The sequence below is a fragment of the Agelaius tricolor genome, unplaced genomic scaffold, assembly GCF_023055355.1.
Source record: "Agelaius tricolor isolate 1412-34295 unplaced genomic scaffold, bAgeTri1.0.p SCAF_13, whole genome shotgun sequence".
NCBI classification, from domain to species: domain Eukaryota; kingdom Metazoa; phylum Chordata; class Aves; order Passeriformes; family Icteridae; genus Agelaius; species Agelaius tricolor.
Genome location: NW_027269273.1, coordinates 14,199,676 through 14,216,291, shown reverse-complemented (window position 1 = coordinate 14,216,291; position 16,616 = coordinate 14,199,676). Strand labels below are relative to the sequence as shown.

General features: G+C 37.4%; 1 protein-coding gene across 2 annotated transcripts in view; it reads right to left on the bottom strand.

Moving 5' to 3' along the window:
• Positions 1–5,532: 5,532 nt before the first annotated feature.
• Positions 5,533–16,616, bottom strand: part of POLR3A (RNA polymerase III subunit A) — a 32,738-nt gene continuing 21,654 nt past the window's right edge. For both annotated transcript variants that reach the window (XM_071438797.1, XM_071438798.1), the window contains 10 exons: positions 15,077–15,163; positions 14,909–14,991; positions 13,344–13,514; positions 12,692–12,785; positions 12,479–12,571; positions 11,868–12,032; positions 11,046–11,210; positions 10,575–10,706; positions 9,177–9,309; positions 5,533–7,124 (listed from right to left, as the gene is read on the bottom strand). In XM_071438797.1, the coding sequence (XP_071294898.1) occupies positions 6,976–7,124; positions 9,177–9,309; positions 10,575–10,706; positions 11,046–11,210; positions 11,868–12,032; positions 12,479–12,571; positions 12,692–12,785; positions 13,344–13,514; positions 14,909–14,991; positions 15,077–15,163 (1,272 nt within the window). In that variant the 3' untranslated portion in view covers positions 5,533–6,975. The remainder of the gene's footprint in view (positions 7,125–9,176; positions 9,310–10,574; positions 10,707–11,045; positions 11,211–11,867; positions 12,033–12,478; positions 12,572–12,691; positions 12,786–13,343; positions 13,515–14,908; positions 14,992–15,076; positions 15,164–16,616) is intronic.

Below are 16,616 nucleotides of genomic sequence, written 5' to 3'. Positions count from 1 at the left end.
CTGACTGCAACAGCACCAACTATTAACCTTTCTGACTTTCTTTGGAAGATGAAAGAATGAAAAGAACTACACACAGCAGATGCTAATCACATTCTTTAATCCCCACATCCTGTCAACTAAGTACTCCTTATAACATGTATGTATGTTTTCACAAGCATAGTCCCTTCCCTCACCTTGATGATTCTCTCATCTCCTCTCACAATCATAATGCTCAGGCAAGGCTATTCTAATTTAACAGGCTTTCACAGACTGAATCTAAAGTACAGAGTCTAAAGATTTCCCCAGGTCTTCATAAGTCTGTGGCAGCAAGAGGTCACTGATTCTGCATTTGCCAGCGACTTCCCAAGCTGCTGTGCTGCTCATCCTTCCCCACATTTATTTTCAGCAGAATACATACAAACACGAGCAAGGCAGAAGATATTTGTGCCAGCTAAGTAGGAAGGCTGAAGAAGAAAGCAGAAACAGGCTAAAAACAAAAGTAAGTGGAGATCTAAAGGCCTGAATACAGTTTCCACTGCTTATAAAGAGCCACATGAAGCAGAGATGCCTTTCATTTCAAAGTATAAATATATTACCTTATATAATAAGGTCATTTTTTTTTTTCCAAAAGTTATTTGACCATAGCTGTAATTTTGATGGCAGTAGATTTCACATCCAGATGTGCTGAGGAGATGTTTCTTCCTTGAGTGGTTTAATTATCCTCCAGGCAAGTGTTCACAGTAACCTTGCATGGCTGAGCTGAATCCAGCCAGTGGCACAGTATGGTTGACATAGCACTGCTGCAGGGAAGCAGTGTCACCAGCAGTGACAGTCACTACGGCTCCAGAAGGGAGGAATCTGTGGGAGAAACAAGGACAAGGAGACAGAAATAAATGCAAAGGGAACTAGAAAATGCACAGTAGTAGCATTAGTCAGAAGAACTATGTATCTCCTGAAAAATAAAAGTTTAAAGAAAGTCTCTGATGTAACTGGAAAATATTTGCACGAGTGGAAAATCTGGAAGAATGGTATATAGGAAAGGGAGAAAGTTACTGTGTGGGCTTGTCAAGGTACCTACAGACACAGCAGATATTTTAGCATCACTGAACTGGAAAAGTGCAGGGATCAGGGCAGAGTAAGGGGTGAGGTGTGTCCTTCCTTGCCATGGAAGAGATGCCCTACCCACTGTGCCCTACAGAAATGAGTCACACACTGTCCCTGCTTCAAACCTGCACCATGACATGGCCAGAGCCATCCTCATCACTCCAAACACCATCAGCAGTTTACCATGGGGGTGCTGTCAATCAACCTGAGCCAAAGAATCCCCTCCCGGTGACACATCAGGATGAATCACACCACACTAATTAATTCCCAGAAACCAATGAACCCTGGAATCATAAATCAAGAAAAGTAACTTCAAAGTCTCTCAACTAATTCTGGCATTTTCTGGGACTCATGACGTTTACCAGCACAATTTCATTATTGCTTTTGCACTTCTTGGCAGTTAATTTTCTTTATTTTGCTTCTAAAAATCTATATAATTTAACATATAAAAGTGATGCCCACTGCGAAAATTGTCATATGTATCAAAAGATTAAGCAACCAACCTACACTTTCACAAAAAGGAGAAAAATATGGTTAATAATCCAGGTACCTACTGCTTTTGCAACAGCTTCATTTCAGGTCAACACTGTCTCCACCAGGCAGCACCTCTGTCATGGAGAAGAACTTGGTATGAAATCTGGAGGGGTACCCCAGCTTTCTGTGGATCCTAAAAGCCACAGCGAGAAAGTGCAGAGGAATGGGTAAAAGAGGACGTGTGGGTGCCTATCTGGTTCTAAAACCAACATTAAAATTAAGACAGCTTGCAGTGAGTGTCTGCCACCACAGGGCTATGATCAACAGCCACATAGAATACATAGAACAGCTTTGCTTCACAGATTTCCTTGAATTACCTGTCTGCTCTTCGTAGATGTTGTCACCTCTCTTCTAGGAAGAGACCACGAAAGGAACTGATGTAATTTGTAATTGAAAGTAATTGATGTAATTTCTGTCTCTTGTCCCAGTAGCACAACTTACATCTTATTAAAAACACCTCAGCTAAGGATTTTCTAGGAATATTTCTGATCTAACTGCAGGTATTAACACATTTTAAAAGATTCCTATTTGCCTGCTAATTATAGTTACAATTTCCCACATGAGCTGTACCAGAACTCATCAGGAACAGCAGTTTTTACACTTAACAGTAGCAATCACTGTGGTTCAGCAGCTGTAATTATGCACAGTTGGTTGAAAGAGCTTTATAACTAAAGAGATACAATACGTGAAGGACTTAATTGAGGGTTACTGCTCATTATTAACAGTCACCTACAAAATTAGTGATGATTTAACTACCATTTGTCACAGCCACTAAGAGCAATCCCCAGGACAAATGACAAAAACTTAGTTCTCAGGAATGAATAAATACCTGCCCTTTTCCCAGCTATTTCCATTACTTCACTAGGACTCCATAAAGAGATTATGAGTATCTGTGTGTCACTTTACCCAGCTGCCATCTCTGTTTCTTCCCCAAGCAGACCAGAATTCCTACTCTGTTTCCACACACACTTGCTTATTTCTGCATTTCCTGTCTTTTCAGTTTTCTTCTCTCTATCCTCAACACCTGCAGAAACCACCATATTTTTGTACATCAGTCCTATCTACTGTCTTAGGTTCTGAAAGGAGCACGCAATTATTCCTGATGCTGAAGGCTTGGACTCACAGGACAGACCCTTTGGATGAAGAAACACCTTTTACCATCTGATGCACACAGAAGTAATGGTGGTGGTTAAAGCAATGCAGTATCAGAGCAGCTCAAGGCCCACAGAACTCCCAAGCACAGCCAGCCAATGCCAGGTTCTCACAAATCCAACGGGAACTAACCAACTACAGGCACCCTTGTAAGGCTTTCAGACATTCAAGTGGAAGTCCACTTCCATAAATCTTGCCGGTTGCAGCTGTCTATACAGAAATATCACCTGTTTAATATTATTTCTAGTCCTAACCATTGGTCTCTTGCATCAATAGCATCACCTTCAAATGTTTTTAATGGAGCCTTGCCTTGGAGTTGTGCAGCAGCTGAAGGATGTGAGACACTCCCAAGGCAGCTGCCAGAACTTCACACTTCAGAGCAGCTCTGGGAGCTGCATTTCAGTGCCTGCTGGAGAGGCTGAATGCAGACTGGAACAATCTCAGCTGCATGGAAAATGCTGCTGCAAAAGACCTGTCCTCACTCACTGCAGATTCCTGTGCTGGCACTGTACAGGAGTAGCTCATGACACTCTTTTGGGAATGATTATAGCCTTTACTGACAAACTGCTTTTTGGGTGTTTGTTTTTTAAGCCAGATAGACAAATGCTATGAAAGTGAAAATTCTACTAATTAATGAAAAAGCATATGTGGACTCTACTCTCTCCCTCTTATGAAAATACAGTCCTTCCTTAGGTACATCAAAATAAATGTAACTATGAGAGGGAAACTTATGTCGAGATATTGCAAAAAAACCATTTTCAAGAGAAAAAATAAGCTATTCGATACCTCTTTCCTCAAAAGAAACCGCTGCTCTCTAGTGGAAGATGATGGTATGACCTAATTCCATTAGAAGGAATGTTACACAATTTTCATTTTAACAGTCAAAAGAAATCTGGATTCATTTTCACAAGCACTGAAACACAAAAGTAGCAAGGCTTGTTTGTTTTCCATGACTCTTTTGGATTGGCCTGTGAGATTTTGGTACTCATTCTTCAAGATAAACTTGCTATGCATTTACATCAGAACCATAACCACATCCAAATAACCTGCCAAGTATTGGTGCATTAAAATATTAACATATCTTTTAATTTGGTCCCTTTCAGTTTTTCTGTTCTTAGACAATATAATAATGAGCCAATTGCTTCTGGTTTTTTTGAACATATTGAATTACCAACACACTTTCCTAGGTCTGAATTCAAAGTTTAGCCAACCACTTTGAAGATAAGTCAGTTAGCAGCACAGAATAATTTAGGCAAATATGCAAAAACTATAAAAAACTGTATCCTGTTTGCTATGGGTTTCTGAAGACATTGCTGTCTACAGGCACAGTGATACAAAACTGAGGCATTCCTATTGCAGTAATTCCTTCAACATCTACTGAAACAGTGAGAAATGCTCAGACATCAAGGAGTCTTTGTCCTGAAACAATCCATTTTTTTCTTTGTCCTGAAACAACCAATTTCATTCTACTTGTAGTTATTTATAAAACACAGCATTCATATGCTTTCCTTTGCTTTTTTCTTTAAGCAAGATAAGCAAAAAAGGGAATAGCCCTCTACAGAATTTCTTCAAGTTATGGACCAAGGCAGCACAGCTCTGGATTTACTTCCAACTTACCATAGTCATAACAGAAAACCTATTTAGCACACACAGCTGTTTTCTTCTCTCTCTGCAGATAAGAGATGTGTGTGAAGTAGTTTCCTGATAAACACACCAAGAAAGTGCTTCATTTATTAAAAAGTCTAAATTTGTTTTAAAACAGATGGAAAAAATGAAAGCAGGATATGGATATTCAAAAACAAAATTATTTCTTGAAAATTTACACTTAACTAATTTCAATTAGCACATTAATGGAAAAGAGAAGAAAATGTAAAAATAGTATTTATTTTTTAAAAATTAAACCCAAACTAAGGTTAAAAATTTTATTCAAAATGCAAATTTTAATATTCCAAAGTTCCATTTCTTGACTGATAAAACTGATGCTTAAAAAAGCTGCTTATGAGTAAAATCCAACAGCTAATTTGTTTACTGACTGTGCAGAGAGCTCAAACAATAATTACTAATTCAGAGGGCTCTTGTAAACAATCTATTTTTGGTTGGAACACTCATGAGGCTCAGAGCATGCTCTAAGGACAAGACATAGTGGCTTCATGCAAGATAGGTTTTATATTACTTATTCATTTATGTTATAAACACCTGAGATTTAAGCTTAATAATTCTCTACTGTCTAACTAACTACACAAAGAAATGGAGGTTAGCTCATCCATAAATTAAGCAAATAGAATATACCCATAAATAAACACAAGGGTCACACCTTCTTTACCTCTGCCTCTTTTTATTGTCATATTTAAGACAATGATAAAAGATGTAATTTTAGTCTTAATTTTAAAATATACAAGAGAGTAAACCCAGCATTTAAGTAGCTAATTTTTCTATATTTACAAAAACACAAACTAAAAATCCTCCAAACCAACCAAACCCAAAAATCAAAACCAACCAAATAAAAAACCCAACCAATTAAAAATTGGAAAAAGGAAAGATGTGGTTATTTGTTCCAGTACAAACTCCACCCATTTAGACCTTGAAAAGAATCTTTATTCACAAAAATGTCAAGCACTATCAGTAGAATTTCCCCTGAGAAATCCCCTGATACTTAACCACAGGAAAGGTTTATGGGCTTTCTCTCCATGAAGCCTTTACCCGTGTTAAATTTACATCTTGACAAAGAAATAGACAAATGAGTAAGTGGCAATCTCACTGAGATCACAAAGAAAACTTGCATTTATTCTGAAATTTTTATTCCTAAAACAGAGATAGCAAAATATATGTAACTTTTAGAGCAGATAATAAATGCACTGCCTTCTCCATTTTCACCCTGCCAAAATCAAGACAAACGTAGATCTTAGCATCACACCAAAAACACAAAATAATTTGAGAATAGCTGTGTTGGATTTCATATGAGATCTTGTCTGCATGGAGGATGAATTAAAAAACAGACACAGTGGCACCTGAAGACTTAAACCAATAGACTTACAGTCTCTGAATGTAGCCTTACACTTTTGGTGGACATAAAGACAAACTGCAGCAAAACTTGTTCATTTTCAAATGCTAGAATACTCAGCAGCCTGCTTTTTCTTCATGAGGGGACAACTTCAACTTTTTTCTTTACTTATTTCTCTTCAACTTTGACCCATGTCATGAGCACACTGAGTATCCAAACACTGCTGAGAGAACACTACTGTACTTTCCCTCCATAGCACCACAATAAATTTAAACATACTACACTGAAATTATTTGAGATCTTATTCATTCTGATGACTGCTTCAGTGGACTACAGCTATAAATACTTTCAAATTATTTCATGGCAATGCATAAAAAGAGCATCTGTTCAGTTTCTACTCTATATAATAGACTAAAGTAGGTTGCTCAATGATCCTGCTCAATTAGGAAACCTTCCCAAAACTAGGACTGCTCTAAGTGACTGATTCCAGCAGTTAAGACAGTTGCTGTCATATGAAAAACTATCTCTAAATTGCAATATTCTTACAACAGTCTTCTCAGAATTTAGTAGCATCCATAAAGTACAGCTTCTTGGAGATATGGTCCCAAAACAGAATCCTGGGGACGACAATAATTTACTGGATAATAACTTGGGATAAATAAAAACTCATTAAAGCTACCAAAAGCAAAGAAAAGGATTTCAAACACTTTGAACAGTGCTCCTGAACTCACGATGAATTAATCACAGGCTAAGTTCCAGCTTTCTGAAGTTTCTGTTCTTAAAAGCTGTAGACTGACCTCTGCAGCTCCCGCTGAAAGAACATTTCCAAAAGCATTCTGGGCAAGCTCACAGAACTCTCTTGCAAATCTCATTTTGTTTTTTAATAAAATCTGAATATACATTAAATAAATATTGAGTTAATAACAGCTTGTAGCCACTGTGGGTAACCGCAAACGCTAACACTGTCACATGAAAAAGAAAATGTCATCAGGTGAAAACCACTTTAAATTTGTTTCTACTCTCTGGTGCACTCTCTCTTTCAGGGTCAGTACTAACCACAGGTGGTGAACATTTGGGCAATTCTTTTGATATAATTTCACTTATCAATTCCCTATGAGACACACAGAACCAATAATACACTTTACTTAATTTAAATAATGTTTGCTGACTATTTCTTGGTTTGCTATCTTGTTTCTGTCCAAGTGCTATGTAATAATGGGAATATGAAATTCATTATGATCAAATATCAGAGGCCGCCTGGGAGGGGTTGATTCTTTGTCCGCTTTGTGTAACAGTTTAAAGAGACCTGTTCCAATATTCATTGGAATTCCCATGATGATGCACTCAGAAACACCTAGGGAAAAAAGAAAACAAACACAGTGAACATTTGAACAGTAAGGATTTACAAAACTACTTTCATTTGCCCATTCTGTTTTGTGTTACCTACAAAACAGAATGGGCAAATGGTTCAACTTCACAGGTAAGGACCAAGGCCTCTTCACTGGACAAAGTAAAATGTCATGGTCATCAGACCAGTACATTACTTAAGATATGTGTTACTTAACAGTGTTAAATTCTACAGGAAAAACTCAACCTAACCTGAACATCTTCCCCAGTAATGAAAGCCCTTCAGAAGGTTTGTTTTTAGAGAAGACAGGTCCCATGCAGTACTCCTAGCAGAAGATGTAAGGCAAACTTACTTCATGTTCATTCTCTGACTCAGTGCTAAGGCTTCAGTCAAACTTGGCAGGGTTCCCTTGAAACCTCCCCAAGTTCCAGTGAGAAAGGCACAGAACTACTTGAGATGTGACACTCCTGGCATTTTCACCACTCAAAAAGTGCTTGTTTTGATGTGAAAGATTGAGTCTGTCCCAACGATTTTTGATGGTTATAACCTTTCCACTGCAACGTGCTGATACATTTATATTCCAGATCTACCAATGTGCATGACTTTTCTAAAGAACATTCCACACTCAAAGCAAGCTCTCAGATATCAGTGTTTCTCTCTCAGCATGCTGTTATGATCTAAATGACATTTTTGTGTGTTCTCAGGAGTATAACTCAATTGTCCTTCACAAAAATGTTTAAGAAGGTAACAATAAATAGCTGTACATTTGAATACAGAGAGGATGAAATAAACTAGCTTAAAATTCTGACTTGATTCACAATTTGAATGTATACAAATGAAGATTCAGAAAATACTGTGCACAGAGCACTGTTTGAAACTGGCTACACTAAGACCACCAAGATATACACACAGGTAAATCTAATTAACTTTTGCATAACACATGCATATTTCTTTATTTTGTTAGTACCCAGAAACTCCCAATTCAGCTCCAGGACAGTAGGTATTGCATAAACAGATTTTGCAAAGAGTGAAACCTGCTTTACTTCTTTTCTCCATTTAACCTATTAGACTTTTTAAAAATTCAGTCCCAAAATACATGTAGCTTAAAGGAGAAGAATATCTGAAAAGAATGGGGGCAAAGGCATTACAAAAACCCAAAATTATTTCAATTCCAAATATTTGAGCACATGGCAAAAATACAAAAGAGAGAGACAAACAGAATGCCAGAACTCATTGACTGGGTTTTCTGTTTGCTGTATGTATGTGGGCATGCATGCACTTGAGCATATGTAGCCATATATTTTCAAAATTTAGCAGATTCTTTCATGAACTCACTAAGATGATTCAGTGGCTGCTAATGTACTTAAATTTAAAACTCAGGAACAGATACATTTAAAAAGAAATTTCTGACAACAAGTATCTTGTCTGCTGTTAATGAAGTGAATACTGATAAACAAGACTTCTGATTAAAAAACCAAAGACCCACAATATTAATCTATTTAGATTAGAACTAAATGAAGATGTGAAAAACTTGGCCCTTCTGCTTATTTCTAGGTACAAGTGCTAAATGACCTAAGCAATCAGATAAGAGTATAATCTTCAGCTAGGCTGAGATGTACCTGTCCCCCTACTTAGCAGGAATGAAAATGAAACCTAAATACTGAGTGAGGTACTAGATTGATTCAACAGCCCCAGGTGTTGAAGATAAACAAACTTTCACAATTGGAAAACCAGAAGTATTGATAGTGAGACAAATTTCCTGGTATTTCACTGAGATCTAGGGTGAGAAATAAAACCAAATTACTCAAAGTCTACTTCAAGAAACATCCAGCGAATATCCAACTGACTTCAAGATCTCAGTCTGAGATGAGAGGTACAGAAACACAACAAACTTCCAGGACTTCTAGAATGAATTAGCCTCAAGCCTGAACTTAGCCTGAAGTTTTTGACATACCAACTGAACAGGAAGCTTAACAAAGACAGAACTCCAATGCTCTGAAGAGGTTTTACAGATGCTGGGTAAGGGCCACAAACTGTAACAGACTTTGCAATACCTACCACAAACAGAATCCTTCTGTCCAAAGTAGGCAGCATCAAAGAGATGGTCTGCAGTCTTTTCAAAAGAAGCCAGCATCAACACACTTTCCTTCATTTTTGCCAGTCCAAACCTGGTAATGCCCAGAACTTCACCCTTGATTGATGGAAAAACCCAAAGAGTAAGCCTGAGTAAATAAATAAATACACTATCTACAATACAGTATTGTCATAATACACTGATTCACAGTTGAACATCCTGAAGGTTAATAGTTTGGTAGTAATGAATATTGAATATTTACATGAATATGAATAAAACAAAAATCATACTTCATATACAATAGAAGTTGGTATAAATGGCTAATAGCTCTTGAATAGATCTTGAGTATTGAACACATGGAAAGAAACATGGCCATGAAAAAAAACTCCACCATTATAAACTGGCTGCTGAGCTACAAACTTCAGTGGGGTCTGAGAGCACTATGCTGAATCTACTGCCTATTATCTACAGCTAAATCTGACTTCAGCTGCCAGGAGACCACAGAAGATGCTAAATCTTCATTTTTTCACTCTCCAGAAAAAAAGGTAATTAGCTTTCTAAACTAACTTGACTTCTTTGTTTCTTACTTCTTAGAAACATCCTGATTATATCAGATTGCACATTGAAGCCTAAGTTAGAAGTTCAGGCAAAAGAATGCATGGTAGGAGCCTACCAAGTTTAAAACATGGCACTCTGATGCCCTTTTCTACTGCTGTGCTGCAGCTTCACAGGGTCACAGCCCTGGGGACTGCTGCTGCTCAGTACAAAAAGCTCTGCAGTTTGGGAACAAATCAGAACTCCATCCATTTCATCCAAATTAAACCCTTGCACTCTGACAGGCAAATTGCAAAATCTTACTTCACTAAGTGTACTCAACTCTAAAAACCATATTGGATGTGAAAGAAAAAAATCAATCAGTAAAGAGCAGATGATTTTGTACTAACACGTTGACTAAGACTGTTCATGTCAGCTGATTCTATGTGTAATGTCTGTATCCTTTGCCTCACATATGGTGCAGCTGTTACAAACCACCCCTCGTGGGGTTTCTGCACAGCAAGCCTTAAACTGCATGCATGGCTACCCAAACAGTTGTTTTTCACACCATCATGTTTAGGATTCTTATTTTAAATTATGAAATTATCATTCCCTACTCATTATATCAATTTGTTTCCAGTCAAAATAGATCCACCCTCTCCCAAAGAACTAGAGTAATTAAGCATTTTGTGTAAAACACAAATAACAGTATTAGGTCAGCTCAACTTTGAATTCTTTAAGCCCAGAATGAATTTCGATCTCCTGTGCTCACCCACCCTTCTCAAACATGATAAAATTAATTTGTTTAAACAGGGCAACGTAACATTTAGAAAAACCATAGTACCAACCTTGTAAGTCATTAGATCAGACAATAACATGACATGTCTCCTGTCAATGCTCATGCCATGGTTCACCATCGTGTACTGAATCTCATTGATAATGGTTGTCCGAGCAGCTTCAATTCCCAGAGTTTTCTCTACCTACACAAGAGATTGTTACATGATTGTTCCATGTTACACACATGAAGAACCACGTGTTTGGAGCAAGTACATTCCTGGAATAAATACCATCTGATAGCATACTGATAGTCCATTTCTATGGCTACTCTTTTAAACTTCTCCATTTGAAAAATATTTATAGAAACAGCTTCTTTGTGGTGAACAGTGCTGCCACTGAATTATTCTCTTGTGTTAATGCATTCTGACATCTATTAGTAGAATCAGGCTTCATTCCATTACAAGTGCTGCATCTGAGCACAAGCAAACACTTGTAATAAAGATGCTACAGGGAAAACCCCACAGCACTCATTTAGACATTACCTCATAAGTGTTGTTAGAGGATGTTTTTGTTCCTTTCACTCCATGAGTAGCCATAACAGCTCGTAGATTATCACCTTCAACCAGAAGCTTGTATTTTTCCTTTCCACTTTGTTCATCAACATGAATGACAGCTCGGGAAACCTCTGGTATGCCTTGCACTACAACCTTCAGAAAACAAAAAAGCCCTCATAACTTTGATGTATGCAGTAACACAGTATATAAGGGTAACACTTACCAGCATTCAAACCCATTGAGAAGGTCTCACTCAAAACAGGTATGAGTAAGATTTCTTGCTCTTAAATATATTAGTGCAAAACTGACACACTGTAGTACAAACCTTACTCACTAGCTACATTTTATATTGTATGTCAGACATGCCCACACTCTGGTTTGTGTGTCTGAATGGTGGCAGACCCATACAAACCAAAGGGCAAATTGCTAACAATAAAGGTTCCCTTATCTCTGTTTTTAAAATCCAGAGTAGCGAGTCTCTTCACAGTAAGCTGAAAAAATGACAGATAGTGTCATGTGGTTCAATTTTAGATACAGCTGAAAGCAGATGTAACTGTTTCATACAACTGCTGCACTTGGAATGCTTCAATAAATGTTGTAAGGAAAATATCAAAGCTTCCATTTTACTTACAAATATTAGTAAAGGATGGCTTAGTTTCAACAGCAAGGCAGTACCATCACAATCTAAGAGTTACTGACCCAGCCTATCATCACTGTCAATACTGACAAGAACTATTTCATCTTGCCACCATGGAAAATTGTTACTACTGATTACCTCCCACAAAAGCACGAGACAGCCTTGGCTTTTACCTTTGGTAGGTCTTCCTTGAGGGACTGCAAGACATAATACATGGAACTCTTGCTATTTTCACGAGGGGTCACACACACAACTGCTTCTCCATGCACAGCAACATCCCCAGGCTTCACTCTGAGCTTGGAGACGCAAATCGAGTAGCGCACAGTCTCAGCATTCACCTGTGCCAAAAGGCAGCCAGCAAACATCAGGGTTATCACAGCAGGTATCAACATGCTCAAAGAAATTGAGGCATCTTTCAACAGATCATAAAAAGGAAAAATGTAGGGAAAAAATCCTCAAATAGTCACTTCTAAATTAGTCTTATAAATCACATGAAATAGTATCCTATGCTGAGGGTACCAGCCTGTACATTAACCAATGGACAGAAATGGCACCCCTGTGTTTAGCAAAACACCAATGTATGTTCTCTCACTTCCAAATAAAGGGGAAATTGACTTTGCAAGGAAAAAATACCAGAGACCCTTCCAGATTAAATGTAGCCACACAACATCTATCATTCACTTCCTTTTTTTTAGCTTCCCCTGGTGTGATTACTGACTCAGGATTAGGACACCCTTTGTAACATATCCAAGGGTATAATCTGTGTAAGAACTGAACAACTCACCTCTAATCTCAGCAGCCTAATGCGCTCTAAAGACAGCTTCACTAGGATGAAACAGTCATCTGGAAGAAACACTTCCTCAATATATTCAGAAATCTTTAAGAGACAAGGACAAAACAATTAGCATGAATAAATGGCTAGAAGTGCCATTGGCAATTGCATTGCAATTGGCTAAGGCATACATTTAAAGCATTAGCAATAATACAATTTTCTTACCTCTCCTAACAAAGTTTTCTCAATTCTTCCTTTAACCAGACGGGCAAAATCAGGATCATCATCTTTGTCCAACTGTGCTGTTATAATAGGGGTGCTACAAGAATAAACACACACACATGAAAACCCAGGTAGTAATAAATTGCTCAGCTAGAATAGAGATGGCAACTTGAATTCCAGCCTCTCTTATTTAGAGTAGTATTTAGTAAGATAAAGAGATCTACAGCTTCCTCAGGTGTATTTAAGAAAAATTACTGTTCAGTTACTTCAGGCTGGTAAAAACAAGCAAACACACAAGTACTAGTGACTGCTTTCATGGCATATGCTATTCTAGTAATATTTAAGCGTGGCTTCATGCACACCTAGAAATAGGTATGCTTCAAGTACTGCTAAGCACCAGAGCACTCGACAATTGGTGAGAAGTCTAAGGAAATATTATACTTAAATAATCACTTTCCTTTATTTGATTTGCTCTGTGGGCTTAAGTATCACAGTTGGGCAGACATCAGATTTTTGTTGTTTAAATATTTGCATTGAATGGTGTCTAGTATAATCCTCAAGACAAGGAAATGCTATCATGTATTGCAAATTTACCCATCAGGTTTCACTTGGGCAAAGGAAAAAAAAACTCAAGAGATCAAAACAACATTTGTACCTAATAGCCTTTGAAGCATTAATGATTTCTTTGATTCTTGGCACACCCAAAGTAATGTTCATTGAAGCAACACCAGCAAAATGGAAAGTCTTGAGAGTCATCTGTGTGCCAGGCTCACCAATGCTCTGGGCACAAAGAGCTCCTACTGCAGAACCGGGCTCCATCTGTGCCCTAATTAAAAAAGAAATAGAAGGAGATAAGGAACTGAATAAGACATAAGATCCTAAGGAAACAGCAACAGAAACTATTCTGGTAGATATTTGAGAAGTTTGTTAACATATTTTAGTAAAAAAAAAACAAGAGAGAGCTTAAAAGGCCACCAATACTTTAAGACTGATCTCCTACAACGCAAGAAGATGCCCTGTCATATAAGCATTCCACAGATTCAGTATAACTTCCATTACAGATTACAAAATGCTTGTCTTCCTCCTCCTAAGCATCAAGCACTAGATCCAGCATTCTCCCTTCAGGGAAATACCATATGCTAACGTTTACTTATTACAGTAAAAGTGATAATTCACATCTAAAAACACTTAAGACAAATGTAAACAAGTACTCCTAATAAGGGAAAGCAAAAAACTGGTAACTGCTTTAAAATAGTTAAGAATTTAATATATACACGAATTTTCTAAAAGAATAAAACATTTGGAAACAACTGATGCAGGTAGGCAACAAAAGGAGAGATCACTCATGGCTGCATGTGAATGTCCAAATCAAAAAGTCTAAGGAAATGAAATAAATCTCAATGGATAAAGAGATTAGAGCATCCACACCAGCATTATCTTGGTAGAAGCCAAGAATAACAAACAAAAGGATCCTATGAGGGCATAAGAGATCAAAGAACATTTTAAGAATCAAGTGTGATATAACTCCTCAGATTGTGTAGATTAAGAATAGCTATCAAGATGGATTTGAATTTCAAACTCATCTACTTAGACTTGGTTCTGCATGGACTCATTGAAGGTATTCAAAAACCTCCTGCAAGAGGGGGAGGAAGGAAACATGTCTGGCAGTGGGTGTAAGAATGTGAAGTGTTTAAACAATATCCTCCCTTACTCTGAATCCTATCACTTTTGGCTTTTACCAGAATCTGCTGTCAAAACACAGTCTGTGGGTACAAGAAATGAGTAGTTAAATGCTAAAACTGCTTGTTGGTATGATTACTGTTACTTCAGAAGGAAGGTGCTTAAAACAAGCAGGTAGCTTTACATGCCCAAGGAAAATAAAACAAAACATAAAACATTTTTTACAATGTAAAAGGATACCAAAGTTTGTTAATGAAAGGATCTGATTTTGACTCAAGACAAACATAAAAATCCCACCTAGATTAGATCTCTAGAACTTTTGTGCAAGACTGCCTTAACAAGCCCACCCACAGACAGTGATGCTTGTTCTTTGCATCCCACCTTTGTCTTGCAATGTTTATGTCATTGGAGCCAATTGTTTCCAATTCTTTCTACTGCATTCACAACAGAACCAACATTCATACAGTAAACACAGCAAAATACACCCAGATGTTACCAACAAAACAGCAGCACTGAGAACACAGCAGGGTAAATACTCACCTCATGTATTTGTCTCTACAAGTCTCTAGAAACTTCTCTAGTTGTGTTGGAGTAATCCTATCCAACTGATATAAAACTCTTGGCTGAAAAGAGAATGGAATAGTTGGAAAAACAACAACTTATGAAGATGGAGAAGAATGACATCATTACCCCACTGAAATTATTTACCTCTGTTGTGCCATTGTCATTAATTCCATACTTGTCCCTAGTTTTTTTTATCTTCTCAGAAACACCTTTGATGAATTTTTTAATTTCCTGAAATCACAGCAAAACCACAGTAAGCAAAGACGTGATGTCCATATTGAAGTCTTGAACAATAAGTTATTTACTTTAAGCTCCAAATATTTACAATAAATTAATAATGCATAGTATGAAGAGAAGAACATCAAAATTCAGACAAACACATACATTAGAGTTTAGCAATCCAGATCCACTTGGGTGTAGCAACAAATCAGTAGCAGCACATGAGGACTGTGGTCCATGCTGAATAAAAGCATCCTTCCTGAGCACACACTGACAGGTGAAGATAGCTGACTTGGGTTGACCCTTCCTACCCACCACTTACTCCAAGTGATTTAAAAACTCAAAAAACACCAACTCAGAATCCTTATTTTTTGGCAATACTGACACAAATACATTCTCACTCAACCCTCACTATTCAAAATAGTCAAAATGGAAAGACTATGGCAAGAGAAGAAGTATATGAAGTATATCTGCTGGATACATATCAGAGATTTAAGGTGCACTTTGAGAGAAAAAAGCTCAAAACTATTATATACATGTATATAATATGATCACCTAATATGATTCAAATAACTCCTCTAAGCTGTGGAGAGGTCTTGAAGAAAATTGCATTTAAGAGGTCATACTACATAGACCTTTCACTCTCTTACCAGGCTTACCCAAAAGAAGTTGTAATAGTCTTCACTGGAGCATAAACTGAAACAATACTGTTAGAAAAATATCCAACATTTATTCTATAAAAGATTATTTGGTCATTACACATTGGACACACACATGTACACTAGAAGTCATGAAATGTGAGATCCATGAATAAACTCTTCCACAAACATGGACTTGGTGCAAGTCGTGACCATCACACAAGGTTATCAAAACCAAAATATAAACAAAAAGCAAGAGGAAATCCTTCCCATCTATTTCAACCATGATTTAGGAAAGCCTCTATAGAGAAACAAACACTTGGATTTTTTGAGAGTCCTTTTAAACCTTTTCTACCCCATTAGTCTTACCTAACAAACAGAGTGATGGTTACACAGCATCACCTGTTCTGCACTTGGTACTGGACTCCTTTCAACCAGCACAGTCAGCTAAGCACTGGCAATTTCTTGCAAAAATGAGTGCTTATCTGAGGGACTGCCATTTGTTTTTTCCACAGCTGAGTTCATAGAAACATTATGAAAACATTTCTATTACATTCTAACAGAATTTTCCCTCAAAAATAACATTCTTATGGACATTCAAGGTATTTCCAGAAAGTACATTTTTTTCTGTGAGTACCAGAACCGAGTTCAAGAGGAAGAACAGGCAACAGAAGTGCTGCTGGAATGGATGCTCCCAAGTCTCTTCCCCACATGGATGACAGGATGTATTCTTATGTTTTTGCCCCTTTTTTCTGCCATGCAATAAGTAGCATTATTCACAAGTATACTGGGACATTTCAAAGGCTTTTGACCCCAACATATTTGCA